This window comes from Panthera pardus, unplaced genomic scaffold, assembly GCF_024362965.1.
Source record: "Panthera pardus isolate Hobbes unplaced genomic scaffold, ASM2436296v1 HiC_scaffold_17, whole genome shotgun sequence".
Taxonomy (NCBI): domain Eukaryota; kingdom Metazoa; phylum Chordata; class Mammalia; order Carnivora; family Felidae; genus Panthera; species Panthera pardus.
Window position 1 is genome coordinate 138,816,264 of NW_026526732.1, and position 13,823 is coordinate 138,830,086.

General features: G+C 53.1%; 1 protein-coding gene across 3 annotated transcripts in view; it reads right to left on the reverse strand.

The window, feature by feature from the left end:
- Window positions 1-7,408: 7,408 nt before the first annotated feature.
- TTBK1 (tau tubulin kinase 1) overlaps window positions 7,409-13,823 on the reverse strand; it is a 40,917-nt gene continuing 34,502 nt past the window's right edge. For 2 of the 3 annotated variants that reach the window (XM_053904991.1, XM_053904990.1), the window contains exons 14-15: window positions 11,400-12,988; window positions 7,409-10,734 (exon numbers count right to left, since the gene is read on the reverse strand). In XM_053904991.1, coding sequence (XP_053760966.1) covers window positions 10,344-10,734; window positions 11,400-12,988 — 1,980 coding nt within the window. In that variant the 3' untranslated portion in view covers window positions 7,409-10,343. The remainder of the gene's footprint in view (window positions 10,735-11,399; window positions 12,989-13,823) is intronic. The other variant, XR_008423077.1, reaches the window with a different exon arrangement.

Below are 13,823 nucleotides of genomic sequence, written 5' to 3' on the forward strand. Positions count from 1 at the left end.
AGTGCCTGGGTGAGGGGCCTTCCATTCAGAGGTCACCAACTCCATGGCTCTGGGACTTACATATTGGTGCTCAGGGGTAGCCTCCAGTTGCCATGATGGGGTAGCTAGGTGTGCAGGAAGTGAGCCCCTAGCCCCAGGATCAACTGAGTTCCAAGAGTCCTTAAGAGGAGGAGTCCCCTGGGGCCTGATGGCAACTCTCCAGGAATGCCCTTTGTCCTGTGAAGATTTAGGTCAGCCTTATGTATTGAAGCCACAGCTTGGCTGGACCCTCAGGATTCAAGACTGAGAGCTAGGCCCTAACCAGGCTGAAGAGTTGTTTCTGCTGAGCCACAAAGCCTCCCTATACCCCAAGGTCCCCACTCGGAGCTTATGCCCTGGCCTGAGACACACCTGGAACTGCACTGGGCAGCCTGGTCAATCTGGAGGATCCCAGACCTATCACCGTCCCACTTCCCATACACATAGTCCCTCCTGCCTTCCCCCTGCCCCTCTTTTCAGGAGCTTCCCCTTGGGGGACTGAGTGGGCAGAGAGAGCAGTTTGCCAAGGTCCCACCATAGGTAGCTGCAATGCCTAAGACTCCGGATTTGTCTGACTCCCCACTCAGTTCCCATTCATGGCCCCTGCAGCAAAAGCACAGCAGAGGCCAGCAATATCAGCTTTATTCTCATCTGCTTCTCCAAACTCAGGGTTGGCAGAGCTGGGAGGTTGTCAAATTTGTTTTCCCCAGGGCTCCAGATTTCTAAGCAAATAGGCTTCTAAAAGGCCCAACCTAAAAAAAAAAAAATTTGAAAACCACTAATTTAATGTAGCCCTCATTTTGAACAGCTAAGGAAACAGTGATGGGAGGTGGGGCGGGGGCATTGCTGGGGCCACACAGTGACTCAGCAGCAGAACTGGAAAGAGAACCAAGATCCCTGCCTCTGCCCAGGCCTTTGACCTACTGCTGCACTGAGGATGTTCCGTGTGCACTAGGCTGGGCTCCCCGAGAAAGCTCTGGGAGAGGAACTAACCCACTGACATGATGTGTGGTAAGGGTGGTGCTAATAACGTGGAAGCATGAGAGGAGGACAGTGATCTAATGGCCATGACAGGAGGTGATAACAGTAAGATAACCTAAGCATTCTGCAGAGTACAAAGATGCCTGTCACAGCCCCTGCCCTCAGGGAGCACACAGTCTCGCAAGAGGGTTAGAACAAGCTGAACAAGGCTTCCTGCCTCCAGTCTCACCCCTCTCACCCCTCTCACCTCTGCACACCTGCCACAGTGGACATTTAGAAACACAAAGCCGACAGGGCAGCGTCCCAGGGCAAAGCTCCCACTGCTGGAGGGTGAAAGTCCAGTTTCTCCATTTGACCTACGTGATTCCTCCCCTCCCCCCTCCAGAATTGCCCCTCTCCCTTAGCCCCACGCTGGCCCTTCCCTACCATGCCCCCTTCCCTCCAGTTCCCCCAATACACCAGCCTGTTGGCACCTCACACCTCCTTGCAGTCCCCTGGGCAGGACTGGCCTCGCTTTTATTCACTTGGTAGATGCCCAAGCTGCCCTGGAGACCAGCTTACAAGTGACACAGCCCTGCCCCTCTTGCTCTCACTTACATGTGACTTCTACCCTGTTGGTTCCTCCCTCATAATCATATTATTTATATAAAAATATAAAATATCGAGGCACCTGGCTGAGTCAGTTGGTAGAGCATGCAACTCTTGATCTCAGGATCGTGAGGGCACGGAGCCTACTTTAAAAACAAACAAACAAACACATACATACATACATACATACATACATACATACAAACAAATAAATAACCACAACCATTTGCAGCTCCAAGAGCTAAGTTTTGCAGGCATCTCACCCCCGTGGTTCATAGGAAATACTCTGAAGTTTTCATAGCCAAAGGAAACAGCCAATGAGGCCAAGTCTGGGCATGGCTGTGGTGCCTTTTTTTTTTTTTTTTTTTTTTTTCTCTTCTCCACCATGGGAATTTCTCTCCTGCCTTAATATGAGAAAGAGCTGATAGTCGGATAGTGGTTACCTTCCCCTCTTTGCACTGACTCCTAGGAAACTCAGATCTAAATATGCAGCCACTTTCTACAGAGAATGATTTGGTATTAATTGTACTCCTGTCTTCATTTTATTTCCTGCTTCCACCCTGTATGGCAACTCTCCTCTCTCATGTCATCAAGGAGTGGTGGTGACAGTGACCATGATGTTTGGAGGCAGATGATGGAAATAGACAGGCAGGGTTTGAAATGCCAAGGGTCTAACCAGAGGGCAGATCAGCTCTAAACCACTAGTTAAGAGCTGGTTTTGATTAAATTTTTAACCATTCTCATCCCTCTCCAACCTGGGAATCCAAACTTGAGCTCAGAGGCCAAGATGGAGGAAACATTCATTTATACCAAACTAGAGGAGAAGGAGCCTTGTGCACTGGAAAAATAGCAACTCCTTTGTTGAAATTATTGCTAGAACTGTTAGAGGATTTGGGGAAGAATAAGTTCCCATTTGGGATTGCTTGCAATACAGATTTCTTACACTTTAAGACTTATTACTCTTTTCCCCTCTCTACATTGAGTGACCTCAGATGACCTTCCCTTCTTAGTTGGGGTTTCCCTTAAAGCATTATTAAAGCACCATTAAACTGCAACCCATGTAATTATTTCCTACATTGATGATGGTGGTAATGACGGTGGAATTCCAACTGATGGAATCCCAATTTAGTGATAAGTATGGTAATGGGATGGGAATACTGATGGTAAAATGGTGGTGATGGGTCTGGTTGGAGTAGGGGGTGAGGGGTATGGGGCTAGGATAATAGTAATACTGATGTGGTTATGAAGGCAGTGGTGGTTACAAGGGTTATATTGTAGATGATACTGATGGTGGTGGTGGTGGTGGTGGTATTAATGGTGGAGGAGGTGATGGTGGGCGTGGCTATGGTGATGGTATTGTGGTGGTGAAAGTGGTGGTGGTGGTCATGATGAAGACGTACAGGATCCCTGAGAGCAAGAATCTTATCTCTCTTGTTAATCATTCTGTCATCAAAGGCTGGTAATGTTGACAGCAATGGTGGTGACGGAGCCTAGTTTGGGAGAAGGGTATCTGTGATTTGAGTAATGATGGGGCTGGTAATAGAGTTAGAGGTGGGTAATGGAGATAGAGGTATTAATTGTGGTAAATTTGATGGTGGTGGTAATGGGTAATGTTATGCCACTTTGGGTTTAATGGTACATGGGATGAGAAGGAATGCAGAAAATGCCACCTGGAGTGATGGACATGAACTTGTGTCATGTGTCCCTTTTAACCTATAGCCACATTCCTATGACCATGTAGCCTCCCCTCCCCATCACCTCATCACCATGAGCAATGACATCTTCTGAGGACTCAGAAGGTTATCCTGACCGTCCTTCAGTCTTGGCTTGGCCTTGACTCCTGAGTAGCCAGTGGGAAAGTCTCAGCAGGCCCCAGTGTCTGATGATCAGAGGCATGGCACCACCCACCCTACTGCTACCCTGTCTCTTTTCTCCAGATATACCCAAGGGACCTCTCTCTACTAACAAATGTACCTCCAATGTCCTTGATCTTATCGCCCCTCTCTAGCCCCTGACTGAACAGCCTCCATGAAGCCACTTATTTCTCTGTGCCCATGTCCTCAGAGCTCTCATAGCTCCTCACCCATGGAGCATCATGTAGGCTGTGGCAGTCATGTTGGGCCTCAGGAGGTGAGTGTGCCCAGCAGATCTCAGGCTTGGAGAATGGGGAAAGCAGGGATTCTCTACAACCCTATAAAGCTGTCCTCCTTGGCACAGTCCCACCACCTTTCACTCCTCTCTCTATCCCTCAGTTCACACCTATAACCACCACACTGAATGACATGTAGTTCTCACTCCTCCACAACTGGCCCATGCTACTCCCTCTGCCAGGAATGTCCTTTCCTCGTCATCTGGCCAACTTCAGTTTGTCCTTCAAAATTCAGTCTAAGAATCATATCCATCTGAGGCCCTTCCTTGAAGGGCCCAGTCTGGGCTAGGAGTCTCTGCCTGAGTGCACATAGCACATGTCAAATGAAAGTTAATTTACAACCACCTTCTTGAGAGCCCACTATGCTTTGCCTCAATTCTCAGACAATGTCCCATGTCTGGCATAGCTTCTGGTACATGTGGAGCTCAGCAATGGCCTGAAGAATTAGTTGAATGAATGAATGAATGATTGAAAGAATGTTAAATAATGAACGAGTAATCATGGCATTCCTTCCTTCCTTCTCAGTAATAGTAAGAGAAATCAAAAATTGGAAAAGATACCATTTTTCATCTATTTGATTATTCTGGGAATTTTTCCTAGCACTAGACTTGCAGAGATAAGCAAAGATTGGAGCCAGTATGTTAACTTTGATACTACTTGAAAGAGTGAAAAGTTAGAGAGAATCTAATGAAAAATCAACAAGGAGTAGGTTAAATAGATTATGGATCATTCATGCCATGGACTACTATGTAGCCATTAAAAAGAACATCCTCATATATTACTGGTAGGAATGTAAAATGGTGCAATATTTGGTAATTCCTCAAAATGTTAAAGATAGAATTGCCAGGGGCACCTGGGTGGCTCAGTTGGTTAAGCATCTGACTCTTCGTTTTGGATCAGGTCATGATCTCATGGTTCATAAAGTCCAGCCCTGTGTCAGGCTCTGCACTGACAGCATGGAGCCTGCTTGGGATTCCCTCTCTCTCTCTCTCTCTCTCTCTCTCTCTCTCTCTCTCTCTGACCCTCCCCTGCTTGTACTCTCTCTCACACACAATAAATAAACATTTAAAAAAATTGATTTAAAAAACAACATAGAATTACCAGATGACCCAGCAACTCTACTTCTAGGCATATACCCAAGAGAAATGAAAACATATGTCCACACAAACACTTGTAAACAAATATTAATAGCAGCATTATTCACAGCAGCCAAAAGGTAGAAACAACCCAAAGCCCATCAACTGATAAATGGATACACAAAATATGGTCTATTCACAGAATGGAATATCATTCAGCCATGAAATGGATGAACCTCGAAAACAATGCTAAGTGAAAGAAGGAAGTCACAAAGAGCCACATATTGTATGAAATGTATTTCATGTATTATAGGAAATGTTCAAAATAGGCAAATCTATACAGAAACAGAAAGTAGATTAGTGGTTGCCTAAGAGCTGGAGGTGTTGGGGAGATTTGGGAGTGACTGTTAATGGATAAGGAGTTTCTTTTTGAGGTGATCAAAATGTTCTAAAGTTGTGGTGATGGTTGCACGACTCTGTGAATACACTAAAAACTGTATTTTAAGATATCGCTGGGCATAAAAATCATTTCAGAATAGCAAGTATAATATGCTCTTCTATTTATGAGGGGGGAGAGAGAGGGAGACAGGGAGAGGAAGGGAGAGAGTTATTATAAACATAAAGAAAAAGCCATTGGGGCACCTGGGTGGCTCAGTGGTTAGAGCATGTGACTCTCGATCTTGGGATTGTGAATTTGAGCCCCATGTTGGGTGTAGAAATTAACAAAAAAAAATTTTTTTAAATAATCCATTGGGTGCCTGGGTGGTTCAGTGGGTCGAGTGTCCAACTTCGGCTTTGGTTCAGGTCGTGATCTTGCGGTTCTTGAGTTCGACCTCTCATCGGGCTCACTGTTGTCAGCACCAAAGCTGTCAGCACAGAGCTCACTTGGTATGATCTGTCCCGTTCTCTCTCTGCCTCTCTCTCTCTCTCTCTCTCTCTCTCTCTCTCACACACACACACACACACACACACACACACACACAAACATTTAAAAAAATCCATTTATAGGAGTTACCTCTAGATGATCAGATTCATGGACAGGGGGCTTTCCTGTTTTATTCTATATGCTGATAACATTCGCTTTTATACTACAAATATGACCTGCTTTTGACATGTTTAAACAAGAAGGAAGGTGAAAGCATGTGGGGGCCCCACTGAAGTCTGGTAAATTAGGACCTAGAGCCCCCTGGCATCCACGTCAGAGGAAAGGGGATCCCAGGAGGCAAGGGTGGGGAATAGGAAATGGTTACACAGGTTTTGGAATGTCAGAGCTGCATCTGAGTCGTAAAGTAGAACTTCAGAACCTGTCTCTTTTACCACTGATCCCAGGCACAGCCAGAAGCCTGTCCTGAGACAGAAATTGTTTATGTATTGCCTAGGGGAAATTTTTACACCTGGTGAACACAGGGTCCAAACTACAAAAGGTACCGCAAGTACACTGCAGTGAAGCCTCCCTTTCTCCACAGCCTTCCTCCCTGAAGCAACCAGAGATCCCTCACTCATCTATAAATAGCTGTACCTCATACACATGGTTCTTTTACCTATTCTTAGTCTTGGAGACCAGTCCTTAAGTGTATACAAAGTGTCTACACCTCCTTCACTGTAGAGCCTCACAGTACACTGTGATAGGGTCCCCATCATATGGCTGTCCATGCTGTACTGATCAGCCCCAACTAGTGGACATTTAGATTGCCTCTGAACTTTTGCTTTTACAAGTCCACAGTCTCTTATCCAAACCATTGGGATGAGAATTCTTTTGGAATTCGAATTTTAAAAATTATATATATATATGTGTGTGTGTGTGTGTGTGTGTGTGTGTGTGTGTGTATGTATATATACACACATACATACTTAGTGCGTATTCCATATATTATGAAATACCCTAATAGGATCAAACACCTTGATATTTCCATTGCAAACATGTATGATAAGTGGAATTAATGAAGACTATAAACGGTCTTGTCAAGTTTTGATACCACATGAGTTTGTGTGAATCTAATGAAAAAACTCCCATTTCCAGAATGTTTTGAGTGTGAGATAGCAGATGAGGTTTGGGGAGCTCCATGGAAAATGCTGCAGTGAGTAACTTTGGACACATGGAATTTCACAAGTTTACAAGTCCATAATACGATTCTGTCAGTGGCAATGCTAGGTCATAGGCTGCATTCATTTCTAATTTCCATAGATTTTTCTAGAATAATGACCATTGTTTCTCCTTGCCTGTGAGCTTTTTAGCTTTATGGTTTTCCAAACTCACTTGTGTCTGTTAACTTTGGGGCAATGCAAATTCTTCCTCCCTTCCTCCCTGCACAAAGCTAGACTCTGAGTCTCCTTGGAGAGACAACCAGGGGAGCTGAGAGAGCAGAGGCTTTGCTATCAGAGACAGAGAGTAGCCCTCTTCCACCTGTGTGACCCTTTATCTGTTCCTGTCCTGAGCGTCTGTTTCCATCTCCATAGAGACAATCTAATCTGCCTCCATGGCAGTCCACTCCCACTTGCCCACCAACTTGCACTCTTCTCCCCTGCCCATTCCCAGCCACAGTGCCTAGGCTTTTCCCTCTTCCCCAAAGGAAGAAGAGTCCAGGCCAACAGAACGAAAGGTCCACAGGCTTTTTAATGGTGTGATGGCTACTTCCCTTCCAAGACCCGATCTAATCATGACAGCGGCTTCCAGGGTGTTGGGGTGGGGGTGGACAGGTGCAGGGTGGGCAGAGGCCATGCAGTGACTGGGAAGAGGTGGGGGAGGGTGTTACATTCTGTTTGGCATGTAAACATTCTTCAGTGGCTTCCCTGGGGGAGGGGGAGGGCACCTCCCTGCCCCCCACTCCATGCCCACCAGGGCTGATCCCCGGAGCTGAGAAGACTGAGCCAGGCCCCCGTGAGGAGCCCGGAAGGGGGGTGCCCACATGAATGGGACATGGCCCTTCTCCTGCACCCGCTTCGTGCACAGTGTGGGTTGGGAGGGGAGGCATGTTCTGGGGTGAACAGACCTGTGTCTGAGCCAATGACACAGGTTTGTCATGATGGGAAAGTGCTTGAGGGGTGAGGTGGTGGTAGCGGTGGTGGTGGTGTGGCACTCTTATAGAGAAAGGGCTCAGGCCCAGGAGGGCTTGGTGGAGGGGATGGATGCTCAAGGGGGAAGAGGCTGCAGCTGGGGGTGGGGACACTGGGAGGTGTGGTGTCCTCTGCCCTGGATCCTTCCTGGGGAGAAGAGCAGAGTCAGTTCCCTAGTCCCCTCCCACACTCACCCCTACCCCTCCTCCCCAACCTTGGTGACATTCCATGACGCAGAGGCCTGAGGTCAGTTGGGAGCCCTAGGGAGGTCTGGAATCCCGAGAGCAGACAGGGTTTTGCGTCTCTGCCCAGCTCCAGTGCTGGGTGAAGCTAGGGGTCAGATGGGCCTGGGGCTCTCTCAGGCCGCCCCCTTTTCTTCCCAACACCAAACCAGGGTGTTGTTGGTCCTGGGGCAGAGGTGAAGCTGGGGGCCCTACATTCACGGTTCGGTTGGTGGCAAGGAGCAGGCCCAGGACCTGGGCACCGGGGGTCATGCCCTGGTCCCCACCTGGCACGAGCTGATTGTCATTCGGAGAAGCTCTAGGTGGCAGGGAGTGGCCCCTCTTCCACCCCCTCTGTTGGACCCAGAGGGCAGTAGAGGCCTTGGGAGGGTCTTGGGTTGACAAAGAGGGCTCTGTCCGGAGAGGTTTCCTGAGTGTTCTGGGAGCTTCTGCGTCAGCATGGGATGGACCTCAAAGGCCGTCCACCCTGGAGTCCTCCCCTGGGCTGGTTTGCAGAGAAGCCACCACCTTGGTGTGGAAACAGCTGCCCAAGCCTGCTGACTCTCCAAGAGGGGCTTCAGCTGGCACCACCAGGCTGCTTCCAGGGCCAAGTTCCTCATGGGCATCCTTCTAAGCGATGGTGGCTGGATGCTGCTAGACCACTGGGGCTTGCTGGGGCCTTTCTTCCTCTTCCCCTGGTTGCCTAGCCTTGTTCTCTGTGACTCACAGAAGAACAGAGGGGCCAGGCCAGGGGACAGAGGCTGAGGGTGCTGAGGATGGAGAAGGCCTGCAGGGGACCTGTCCCAGATAGACAGGGTCGGCTGTCCCTTCTGCAGCCCGTGTGCTGCTTGGCCAAGATGTAGGCAGTTGAGGCTCATGAGGTGGGATGAGCTATGCAGGAGCCAGACCCAGGAGGAAGCCCCATATCCATTCATGGAGCAGCACAGCCCTCACCCTCTGCAGGGACAGCTCAGCTGCTTGGGTTGGGGTTAAGACAAGAGGAGACAGGCTGAAAGGTTAGCTGGGGGAGGAGGAGACTTAGGCTGGACCCATCACACAAGCATACCATCTGGACTTAGAAGGGCCTTTCTGTCTTGAGTCCAGGGGCCAGCTGTCAGGCCAGATGATGGTCTGATCCAGCCCACTCTCCACCCCAGGAGGACAGACAGGGTGACCCGGCCAGAACTGAGTCCATGAATCTCTAAAGGGCCAGTGCAGAGAAGATGAAAAACAGCCATTCTCCACCTCCACTGAACTCAGGAGAGAGGGAAGTTGGCTGAAACTGCAGCAGGCAGGATTGAGGTTAGATGGCAAGAAGGAGTTCCTGATGGTGAGGGGTCCTGAGCACTAGATCAGGAGGCCAAGGGAGGGGGTGAAACCTTTTTTAAAGCCCCCCTCCAACTTCCCATTGGGAAACATGTGCCCAGGAAGGCAGCCCACACACACTCTCTGGTTCCCATTGAGGACCCACCCAAATTTATGGGGAGAAGGACTTTGCACCCTAGGGGTGCAGAAGAGCAGCCCCCCCCCCCAATCACCTGCCCACCATCTTCCACAGGGGTGTCCAGAATGGAGCGGACTTTGGGGCTGGTCAGATCTGCCCCCTCACACCTGAGTAGACCAATGGCCCCTGGATCCCAGCTCCCCAACCCCAGCCTAGCAGCTGAGAAGAGGAGGCCTTTTGGACCACCACAGCTTCCAGGAGATTGTGGTATTGGTCCCTGGTGGGGAGGCTGGAACTTCCACTTCCGGAACTTGAGTCTGCCTTTCTCAAACTGGAGGTGGGTGGGCTTGGGCTGGAAGAAGGCCGGGAGGAGGAAAAGGCGCCGCAGGAGGTGTAAGCAGAGGTCCCTGTGGGAGCACGAAGAGCAGCAGAGGCCTGGCAGGTGAGGGGGCGTCCCCATTTGTGGAGTCCTCAGTGAAAAAGTGGCTGAGCCTTCCCCGGGGCGGAGGGTGAGCCTGCCCCACCCGAAGGGCGGCAGGGGGATGGCAGGGGTCACGGGGAGGGGGCGGAGTACCGGGAGGCTGGCGCTCCCCCCCCTCCCCCACCCCGCGGCGAGGCGTCCCCCTCCGGCCGGGCCGGCGGGCGGGCGCGGCGAATGCTGGCGCGCGTCCTCGCGGGTGCAGGCGGGAAGCTGGGGCCGCGGGTGGCGCGCGTCAGGCGCGTAAGGCTGTGCTGGGAGCTGTTTCAGTGTGGCCGGCTGCGGATGGGGGGCCGGGGTGAGGGTGGGGGGCCGCGGAGAGCCTCGCGCGTCATTATCTGGCCCCGGCCCGGCCCTCCGCGACCCCCGCCCGGCCTTTGGTTGCTGCGCGCTGAGTCTGGAGTTTCCCTCTGGGTCCTTTCTTGGGGCCCCCCGGGGAGGGGGTACCATCAGGCTGGGCCCGGGCCTGCGGGGCGCCCCGGGGCGGGGGGCCTGCGGGCCGGGCCTGGTGCGAGGGAGAGGAGCTCTCTTTGCGGGACAGGGACTGGCTCCGGGGGGACGCGCTGGGCTGGCGTGGCGCGGCAGAGGTGGAGGGGCCTGGACTTCGCGGGGCGGGGGGCCTGGTGCCGGCTGGGGCTCGCCCTGGGCCCGGGCCACGGCCGGGGGGCTGTTTGGGGCGGAGGTCAGCAGCAACGGCCGACCCTGGGGGCTTCTGCAGCTGGAGCCTGCGGGAGGAGGGGGACGGAGGGGTGCAGAAGGCAAGAGAAAAGAAGAAGGCAAAGAAACAAAAAAGGAGAGACATTTTCAGAATCTCTGGGCACTGAGCCCTAGAGTCCTGCGTCTTCAGAGCTGGATGAGCCTGAGATCATGGCACAGGTGAATAAACTGAGGCCTGGTGCTTCATCCTCCAGGGCGGGACCTCTAGAGTCCACCCTCTCCCAGGCTGCTCCCCAAGAGCTTGCTGCAGGCTTTCTTGGACGTCACTGTTTCATCTCTGAAATTCTCATGGATTTTACATTCTGCTCTATAATGTACCCGTGTTTACATTGATATGAATCGTGTTTTTTCCCAACTACTCTGCCCTTTATCCTTTGGGTTCAAATGCCTCATGACATACCTGAGTCTGTGATGTGAGCTCCACTGGCCCCTATTAACCTTTCCCAAGCTTGGCCTCCTTGGCACCCCTCTAGACATGTTCACTGTAGCCCCTCCCTTGAGCCCAGTGACAGGGCTGGGACCTGAGTCAGAAGAGACACTTAATGGGGAAGGTGGTGAACAGGTGTAGCTGCATCCTCACTAGGCCCTGACCTTGGCTCTGGGGAGGCCCCTGCTGGTGGAGGCCTTCTGTGGTCACCCTCTGCCCACCCTGGGGCTGGCAGCGGTTTCTCACCTGCTGGTGATGGCTGTGTCAGATGCGGGGGCAGCGCTGTGGGGTCTGCCAGGGGACTGCTGGGCTGCAGCAGGCGTGGGCATGCGGATGCTGATGGGGCGGGGAATCCGGCTCCGGGTGGTAGCTGCCCGCCCTGCCTTCCTGGGGGCGGCAGGCTCCGAGGCAGGTGTGTCCTCCTCTGAGCCCGTGCCTGAGAGCGTCTCAGAGGCACGGCGCTGCTCCTCACTGGAGGAGGACGAGGCCCCAGAGGCCAGCCGCAGCAGCAGGCGGCCCTGCCTCTTCTCCATCACCAGCCGTGCCAGGTCCTGCTGTGGTCGGGCCCTCTTGCCCCACCGCTCTTTGGCCGACAGTGAGCCCGAGGGCTCCGAACCTGTGTCCTCCTCAGACAGCAGGACAGGGATCCGGCTCCTGGGACGAGGGCCTGGCATGGCATGGCGGCTGGGGGAGACAGTGGCCAGTTTCTCTGGGCCTGGCTCCAGCGGGGATGCTGGAGCTGGCCCATTAACAAGGGCTGGGCCATTGGGCAGTGAGTCTGTGGCCACCTCCAAGGGACTATCCGTCGGGGGTCCAGACAGAACATAGCTCTCCAGCCCTGACTGGGCGATGCCATTCTCCAGGGGCACGGAGGCCCCCTCCTCCACAACCCTCCCGTCAGAAGGTGCCTCCAGGCCCGGCTCACCCCCAGCACCCAGCTCCTCAGACCGGGAGGCTTGTCCACCGGAAGACATGACATTGAGGTGGGTTTTCTCTGCAATGTGCACAAAGGTCCTCTCAACTTTGGTGAAGGGTGAGGAGGTGACTGCCACTCCTCCTGCCCCTGTGGTCACTGCCCCGGCCCCTGGCCCTGTTCCCGGCCCAGGGGGCTTGGGCTCAGACTTGAGGACAGAGGACAGGGTGCCTGGCTCAGACACGTCCAGCTGGCTGCCGGTGGGCTGGGGCCGCTCTTGCTGAGGAGTGAGGGCAGCCAGAGTGCCCAGGTCAGGGTCAGGGGCCAGGTCGGCAGTGACGGGCGACTTCTTCATGTCGCCAGGGGAGACGAGCACCAGCGTTTTGGAGCCCTCTTCAGGCTCCAGATCCCCGTCGGCCATGGAGGCCCGGCCCCTGGACTCCTTCTGGTCATCAGCCAGCAGCGTGGAAGGGGCACCCTCTTGGCTCCGGTCAGTGCTCCTCTCACTCCCATCACTGCTGGAGCCACTGCGAGGCCCCAGCACCTCCCCTAGAGCCACTGCCTCCTCCTCCTCCTCCTCCTCCTCTTCCTCCTCCTCCTCCTCTTCCTCCTCCTCCTCCTCTTCCTCCTCCTCCTCTTCTTCCTCCTCCTCCTCTTCCTCCTCCTCTTCCTCCTCTTCCTCCTCCTCCTCTTCCTCCTCCTCCTCCTCCTCCTTCCCATTAGCTTGAGGCTGAACAGGAGCCAGTGGGACCTGGGAGGTGGTGAGCAGCATGTGGGAGAATCCCACCCTCCGGACCCTGTTGAGCAACCGAGCCCGTTCTCGGTAATCAGAGAGGTCTTTCTTGAAGTCCTGGTAGGGCAGGCTCAGAGGCACAGCTCGTGGGAGACCATTGACCTCAAACGGGGACGCCACGGAGAACACCTGCAAGAGGCACATACAGGGACTGGCTGAGGTCACCCACCCTGCCGGGCCCAAGGAGACCTGGGCTGTGCCCACAAGCTAGGAGGCCCACGTGCCCAGCCATGTGCACCAGAGTGTGTGCTCCATGAGGGTAGGCACTGGATCTGTTTTGTTCATTGCTCTGTCCCCCAAGGCCTAGAATGGTCCCTGGCACCTAGTAAGTGCTCAGTAAATCTCTGATGAAGGATTGTGTGCATGCTCCAGTTCCCCTGAGGACCCCTGGCCCTGATCCTGGCAGTTTCTCTGTCTCCCATATTCCATCTCCCTCACTCTTCTCCCTGCCTCCAAAACCCAGGGCCAGCTCTGGTTCAGTCAGTAGAAGACAATGACAGCTGCAAGGCATCGTAGCCGCCATGTAGATCAACCCTCCCTTTGACAGATGAGGAAATCAGGTCTGGAGGGGGGCAGCAAGTGTCTGGGTCAGCCCTCACTGCCTCCTTGTAGGGCACAGTTTCTCTGCAGCCAGGGAGCTGGCCACTAGGGCCATCAGAGCTGTGGAGGACAAGGGCAAAGTTCGGCGGTCTTCCACACCCCAAAATGCAGGCTGGGCCCCTGGAGCTCCAGCCCCCCTACCCTCCTGTCAGTCAAGACTTTCCAGCCCTCTACAGGTGTGTTTTGAGTCCATACTTCCTTCGGGAATTCACAGCCAGCTTACGAAGGGCAGTTTCTTTCCAGTTGATTACGTTTTCCCTTTTGAAGCTTTGTCCAGCTTGGCAATGTGATGGCCTGTTCTTGGTTTTCTAGGCTCTTGCCACATCTCCCCTTAGCCTCCTCCCTTCTGGACTGGAAAGCCCTG